The following is an 8,094-nucleotide window of genomic DNA, read 5'->3' as shown; positions in this document are numbered from 1 at the left end:
CGTGTGTGCTAATTTTATAAAAGGTTAGGGTTGAAGATTTCTATTAAAATTTCACAAGAGAAAAGTGTGCATTTTTTATATTTCACAGGAGTGTTTGGTGCAAATAACTCTAAAAAGTGATTTGTTTTACTTGAGTCAAATAACATTTCTGTATCTTAAAATTGAATTCTTGAGATAATATCATAAGAATTTTTGTGATATGTTTTATTATTTTGAGTAAAGAAATAGATATTTTAAGATATACTTCATAGAATATATTTGAGATGGAATTTTTTGTTAAGTAGTGGTTGAATTATTTAAAAAAATATTATATGCATAAAACTTTGATCAAGTAGAAATACATAAACAAACAATAATTATGTGCAAATATAAATAGTTGATCCCCAAGAACACTGTTGCAACCAAAAATATATGTTATATATATATATTAAACATTTTTTGTACTAAGCGGTGACGAATTTACACTATTCATAACCACTGCAATTTATTTTATACCTATTTCATGTAATTAATAAAATAAGTTATGAATTTCAAAATTTGAAAGTTCACTTCAGGTACTCCACTTGACATGGGACATACAAAATATCTTTTTCATGGTAAAACATTTATAGTTGGAATGGAGACGTCATGTTTAATTAGAGCTCTATCTACAGCTATGGTAGTTGATAAAATTTAATTCTTGGAATATAATAATAATAATAATAATAATAATAATTGAACTGTCATGAATATATATTCAACACGGAAGAGTCTATGCTACCACATGGGCACTGCCGATAAGTGAGACTCTATCTATACAGGCACTGCTTTGACTTGCATCTAACGGTTGATATTTATCAATAAATGTGGGGTCCATAATTTTTAATGGACCCCGCACATATTGATAAATTATCACATTTAGATCTATCATGGAGTAATGCATATATAGATAGGTTGAAATGATCCGGCACTGCCCATATGAAGATTCAGCGGCCATTTTTTTTTTTTTTTTTTTTTTTTGCATTTCAGATGTTCATGTGAACATCTAAAATGTCAAAAACAAAAAACAAAAAAAAAAACAACGATTGGCATAGACTCTCCCATTAAACACACATTACAATTGACACATCCGTTACACTTTAAACGATTAGCAAACGATCAACAGATGGAAGTATCCGCAAGTATAATACAATACTAATTTCTTTCGTACACATGATCTTCAAATAAAATATAATATAATATAATATAATATAATATAATATAATATAATATAATATGTTTTTCGCATATGATAAGTACTTGCATATCAAAAATTTTTGTGTTAGGTGACTTTTTTTTTTTAGAATTAGAGAGATTATATTAGTTTTTATATGAGTTATATGATTATGTAATTTAAAATTCAAAAATATAAATAAAGATATAGAAATATTTTGTTAGAATATGTTATATAAGATGCAAATTTTAAAATACTTTTATTGATAATTTTATTAAATACAAATAAAAGATTTTGCAATTTGAGAAAATGTTATTTTTGGATTATAAAAAATAAACCATGACATCAAAATTAGTTATTCTACATATTTGTATAAATGATATATGTTGTGGTATTGCTTGACTCATGGATTGGATAATAAAAGATCATAACATAAGGATGGTAACTGGTATGTCAATATATTTAGATAAGATAATGCGGTGCATGATATTAATCATTTATAAAACTTGAGTCAATCATTAATTAATGGATAAAACAAGTATGAATAATCTATCAATATTTTAACTTCTGCACCAAACGGTATCTAATATAGAAAGTATAAAACTGATGATTGCACGTTGTTTTTCGCATACTTGAATAATTTAATTATATGAAAAAAATTAGAAAAAAAACTATAAGAGATTTAAAATATATGTGTGTGTGTGAGGTTTGAAATAAAATCGAGAAAAAGATAAAAATGAGAAGAAATGGAGATAAGTATGGAGATTACTAGCCAACAATATCAAATTTACATGACAAATATCATGCGGGATAACACTGAAAAATATTATAATTTATATGATAGGAAATATATTAATTATATTTTTGCATTTGTACGTTACAATTCATATATGAAAAATATTAAATTTAATTAATTTAGTTATACAACATATTTTTGAGTAGATCTTCTCTAAAACGGTATCACATGTCGACCCGATCCATGCTTGCAGTGACATTAATATTTTCGATATAAACGATAATATTTTTCACTCAACTCAACATATATTACATGGTATGTTTTTGAAATAAAAAGTATTTTTTTTTTTTACTCAAATCACCACATGTTACACAATATTTTTTCATAATATAGCTAACAAATAATGATATTTTTGTGTGTAAAATAATACTTTAAACATAAAAGATAATAGTTTTTATAAATCGAATATTTTTCAATCAAATAAACTTATATTACATAAATTTTTTTTTGAGTCAATTACATAATATTTCTTTATACTTAAAAAATGATATTTTTGCAGTGAAAAAAATATATATTGAAATTAAAAACAATAATTTTTATGGGTTGTTCTTGAAAGAGCATTTGAAACTGATTTTATATTCAAAATTCGTTTTTGAGATTTTTCTAACACATATATGCATTGTTGAGAATTTATGGCAGCTTGCAGCAACCTTGGGAAAAATGACATAACTCCTTGTTCTATTGTCCAAATGGCAAACCTCTTTTTGCATTGCAAACTAGGCTCGTAGAGGTATAAAATTTGTAGCCTGACTTGCATGAGAAAAAGAAGTTTATTGGTTAAATGTAAACCATGTGTGCTGCGGCAGAAAATAAGGCATTTATCAAGAAACTTAAGAATGTTGCACTCATCAATAAAAAAAACAAATTAATTCGAATTTGGGCCATACATCGTCAAGAAAACTCGGTGCACTCGTTCTAAATTTAGCCTTAAGAGAGAATTTGAGTTTGACTTCCATCTTGATGTTCTACTTATGCTAGCTAGCATGTCTTTGATATTATGAATGTCTAGTCATTTCCCTTACATCAGTGGTTCTGCTTAAATATTTTAAAGGGATGCTTAAATGCTTTATGAATATTTCAGTTGACATGTCAATCTTAGCTTTGTATTGCTTGGTAGTTTAAGATAATTTTGTCCAAATTTTATGAAGTTTGCTATTCGCTCAACTTGATTTATTTGTGTTAAATATCTCGTTTTATTTGTTTTTTAATCGAGTTGAGACTGATTTACTTGTGCATTGCATTCATATTTTTAAAATCATGAAATGACATTTAGCAAGGGAGTATGCATGTTTGTTGGGATTAATTGATTAAAAAAAACCAGATGGCAGTGGCGTGCATGCTTTTATATATATATATATATATATATAGAGTATGCATGTTTGTTTGTTAGGCCTCCATCGAGCATTTACCAAACACAATTATCCTCCCAAGTTGACGCATGCTCACCCACCATTCGTTACACATTTTAGGTCACACTATTAGTGTTGTTTACAATTAAATGCACCTAGTACTCTTCTTTCTCTTTTTTCATCTTTGCTTCTATTTTTCAACTTATTTAGTGATGGTCTTTAATTAACCATATATAAGCATGCACGCCACTGCCATCTGGTTTTTTTTAATCAATTAATCCCAACGTTTGTTTGTCAAATATTTTAACCATACCTAGATAAGCACGTACCCGATCAAGCGTGGATAAAAATGTCATTTTGCAATCAATTCATATACATCCATGTTTCATATATAATAGGAAAAATGAGCAAATCACTCGATAAACTTGTTAAAATGAAAACGATATTTTAAACCCTTGTTTTGTGAAAGTGTTTTCTTGACTCTGGATATTGCTAATATCGCGTTTTCCGTGCATTACATGGTGCAATATTCCCCAATATATATATACCTACAGAAGCCATGTAATTTGAACATTAGGTGACAAAATTCGTAAACCCTATGAATGGTTGGCACGTGCCAGCCGGCCCGAAAGTTGTTGAGAAGCTAATATATATACTCTCTACACTTGCCAATAGTTGCTAAAACACGTGAAATTCAGCTACCGGCCGGGTGCACCCTTTGCTATAAATTTCCCGCAATTTAGGCTCTCTATAACTTTGTGGAATAAAGCATCAACATTTGCACCTGATTAATTATAACCACCGGCCGGTTCGATCGTGACCAATTAATCTAGCTTGCATTATTTCCCGGTGAAAAATGGTGACCGTGGAGGAGATTCGCCGTGCTCAACGGGCGGAGGGACCGGCCACGATCTTGTCCATCGGGACAGCGACTCCGCCCAACTGCGTCGATCAGAGCACGTATCCCGATTACTACTTCCGCATCACGGATAGCGAACATAAGGTGGATCTTAAGGAAAAATTTAAACGCATGTGTAAGAGTTTCTTGATCCGCTAGCTTCTTGTTTACTTACCTAAAATTTTATTTGAATATCATACCAATTAATGATTTTTCGACTTTTAATTCGTGCCTAAATTAATATTCTTGTCGATCTTATCTTACTAGCTACCACATGTAACATTTTCTTTCAGTCTCTTACGTAGGTGGTTTCTTGTCATGCTTGCCTGGAATTTGGTTGAGAGAACTGCATATATACTTGACATATTTGTTGGCCGAGATCATATGAGCTAGGCCGAAAGTGTCAATATCGATTCATTAAAATACATTATATATATATGATTTAAATTTGTCTTTTTACTAAATATATAGGGTGTTACGATCGACCCCTTGATTGAGATTAATCATGGATTTTGATTGGTTACAGGAATTACGAGGGAAAACATTTTTCTGAAAATTTCCTTTTCTTTAATCACAACTAATTAGGTTTTTAAAATAAAAGTATAAAACTTGTGCCCTCCACGCATACATTGCTTGCGCAAATTGTTGATCTTTACATCAGAATAATGTGCGATTTTTTAAAAAAATAATGATTTAATTGTGTTAAATATGTTTGTAACTTTTATGGATAGTACATAAATTGTGTTCATATATATATGTTATATATATATGAAACCTCGTACTGAAAATATAATCTTATAATCATCGGTTAAAGTTAACCTCGTTAATTTTTTGCCGACAGAATCTATGAAATATTTAACTAAGCACGTACGGTGAGCATATTTATATAAGACAAGAAAGGCTTTTCGGGTCGTATAATGTGGAATCTTTGCTTTGGATGTCGTATTTTAGGAATGATCTGGGATTAATTAATTGCATAAGTATTCAGCGAGTAGGTGTAGGGGTAGGGCAGTGCTTGTGCAAAAGTTAACACCGATTGAAAAATCGGTTTATATATATATTTCAAAACAATTTTTAATTTAAAAATGATCACTAATTATATTTGTTTATTCAACTCCATTTTCACTGTTTGTATAAAAATTCGACTAAACAATATAAAATCACTTTTTTATTGAAGAAAAAAACAAAAATAAGATCATACTTTATTAAAATTAAATTTATTCTATTCAATTTTTAAACAAAATTCTAATTTCTATTTTTTTTTTCTAGAAATATTGCTGACCTGCAGATTAACCAACCAAATGCTCACCCCTAGATAGGGAGAATTTGGTTTTTGACAAAATCATAAATAAATTTCTTTTTAGAAAACTTCGCTATGGTCCTAGAAAAAAATGGTTTATTGGTTTTGCATAGTTTAGTTTAGTTAGCAACCGATCGACCAAATGCTCACCTAGATAACAATGTTATCTCATAATGTCATACATGTATATGTTTAATTAATAGTTATTAATTATATATATTTTAATTTTTAAAAATTTTACGTAATAAAATAAATGATATGTTTGGATGTTATATATATATGATGTAGGCGAGAAGTCTATGATAAGGAAGCGTTACATGTATTTGACGGAAGAATTGTTGAAAGAGAGCCCCAACATCTGCGCATACATGGCGCCATCACTCGACGCTAGGCAAGACATTGTGGTGGTAGAAGTGCCCAAGCTCGGAAAAGAAGCTGCCCAAAAGGCCATCAAAGAGTGGGGGCAGCCAAAGTCTAAGATCACTCACCTAATATTCTGCACCACCAGCGGAGTCGACATGCCCGGAGCCGATTACCAGCTCACCAAGCTTCTCGGCCTTCGCTCCTCCGTCAAACGCTTCATGATGTACCAACAGGGCTGTTTCGCCGGCGGCACGGTGCTCCGCATGGCTAAGGACCTGGCGGAGAACAACGCCGGCGCGCGGGTTCTGGTGGTGTGCTCGGAGATCACGGCAGTGACGTTCAGAGGGCCTAGCGAGACTCATTTGGATAGTTTGGTGGGTCAGGCGTTGTTCGGAGACGGCGCAGCGGCGGTGATCGTGGGGTCCGACCCGGTGGTGGGGGTGGAGCGGCCGTTGTTCCAGGTCGTGTCGGCGGCGCAGACCATATTGCCGGATAGTCACGGAGCCATCGACGGGCATTTGCGTGAAGTGGGATTGACTTTCCATCTTTTGAAAGACGTCCCATCTTTGATATCGGAGAACATCGAGAAAAGCTTGAGAGAGGCGTTCGATCCGTTGGGGATTTCGGATTGGAACTCGATATTTTGGATCGCGCACCCCGGAGGTCCGGCGATACTGGATCAGGTGGAGATGAAATTATCCCTGAAGCCGGAGAAGCTAAAGTCGACTAGGCATGTGTTGAGTGAGTACGGGAACATGTCTAGTGCATGTGTGTTGTTCATATTGGACGAGATGAGGAAGGCGTCGACCAAGGAGGGGATGAGCTCGACCGGCGAGGGGCTCGACTGGGGGGTGCTGTTCGGATTCGGACCGGGTCTCACCGTCGAAACGGTGGTTTTGCACAGTGTTCCGATCAATTGATCTATGCATGCATGCATGTATGGAGGGAGGGAGGGCCGATTTGTTCTATTTTACCTGAAATTAATTAATTAATATTTTGTGTGTTTAATTTATTTATGGTGGTGTGATTTCAAGTTGCTTGTAACTTCATATGTTCAAATAACGTGTATGAAATCGTGATACTACGATGTTGAATCGAGATTAATTTATGCATATACATTGTAAGATATTGTATGAAAATATTGAGGAAATGTTGTGATTTTTATTTTTTGGTATGTACATCAAATAAGTTCAATATATTGTTATTCCAAAAAAACAAAAAAAAAATTCAATATTTTTGGTATGTACATCAAATAAGTTCAATATATTGTTATTTCAAAAAAACAAAAAAAAAGTTCAATATATTGTATAAAATAATATAGTAATTGATACAACATGCATCTGTCTCAATTATATAGACAATGCACGTTTTTTTTTTGTTTGCCCAAATATATAGAGATACACCATATTTAGTAATAGTTTTATTTATATATTTTTTTTTTACTAATATACCCATATTAACCACATCTTAAAAATTGTGTATCATTTTTTGAATGCATTAAATATTGATAAAATAGAAAGTTTATAGATATATAATTTGTTTTTCCAATGATTTTTTTTAATCTGTGTGAAGTAAAAAGTAAGACTATATAATCGACAGAGTATATTTTAAATTTTAAAAACCTTCAATATGTGTATAATAATAATAATAATAATAATAATAATAATAATAATAATAATATATATGTATACTTACCAAAGTTTAAAATCTAAACAATAACACACACACACAAATATATATATATAGATTTGAAATGGTGAGCAACCATAGTGAGCACCGACTAATGTGACATCATGTACATCCAATAGGTGAGTCCTACATCAGCGTGTGCTCACTATGGTTACTCACAATATCAAATCTCCATATTATATATATATATATATATATATATATATATATATATATATATGCTCAAAATAAGAAATATAATTAGATATATATTTTATAAACAAAAAGTAAACTCAAATACTACTTAAATACTATTTTAAAAATGTTTAAAACCAAGTAATCATGTATATATAAAATCAAAAAAAAATTTAAATATAAAAAAATACATTTTTTTAATGGGAAATAAAAAATAATTGCATTTTTAATTTTTTTAAAATTTTTTATTAAAAAATAGATGAACTGATTTTGAACCGGTTCAATGCCGATCCAACTGGTTCTTGACCGGATTTGACCATTTTCAAGCGAGTT

The 8,094-nt window shown here is 31.2% G+C and overlaps 1 protein-coding gene across 1 annotated transcript; it reads left to right on the top strand.

Moving 5' to 3' along the window:
* The first annotated feature begins 4,002 nt into the window (after positions 1 to 4,002).
* LOC140863601 (chalcone synthase) lies at positions 4,003 to 7,056 on the top strand. The gene is made up of 2 exons (XM_073267136.1): positions 4,003 to 4,371; positions 5,824 to 7,056. Exons 1-2 carry the CDS (start codon positions 4,194 to 4,196, stop codon positions 6,816 to 6,818), a joined length of 1,173 nt encoding a protein of 390 aa, XP_073123237.1. The 5' UTR covers positions 4,003 to 4,193; the 3' UTR covers positions 6,819 to 7,056.
* Positions 7,057 to 8,094: the final 1,038 nt, after the last annotated feature.

The sequence above is a fragment of the Henckelia pumila genome, chromosome 4, assembly GCF_033568475.1.
Source record: "Henckelia pumila isolate YLH828 chromosome 4, ASM3356847v2, whole genome shotgun sequence".
Classification (NCBI taxonomy): Eukaryota; Viridiplantae; Streptophyta; class Magnoliopsida; order Lamiales; family Gesneriaceae; genus Henckelia; species Henckelia pumila.
The sequence above is the reverse complement of the archived record's forward strand: the minus strand, read 5'-3'. Positions and strand labels throughout refer to the sequence as shown.

Bases quoted from the DNA above. Each gene is read 5' to 3' on its own strand.
- LOC140863601 (XM_073267136.1), top strand. From the start codon at position 4,194: ATGGTGACCGTGGAGGAGATTCGCCGTGCTCAACGGGCGGAGGGACCG. The intron at 4,372-5,823 runs GTAAGAGTTTCT...TATATGATGTAG, and splicing joins GGAAAAATTTAAACGCATGT to GCGAGAAGTCTATGATAAGG.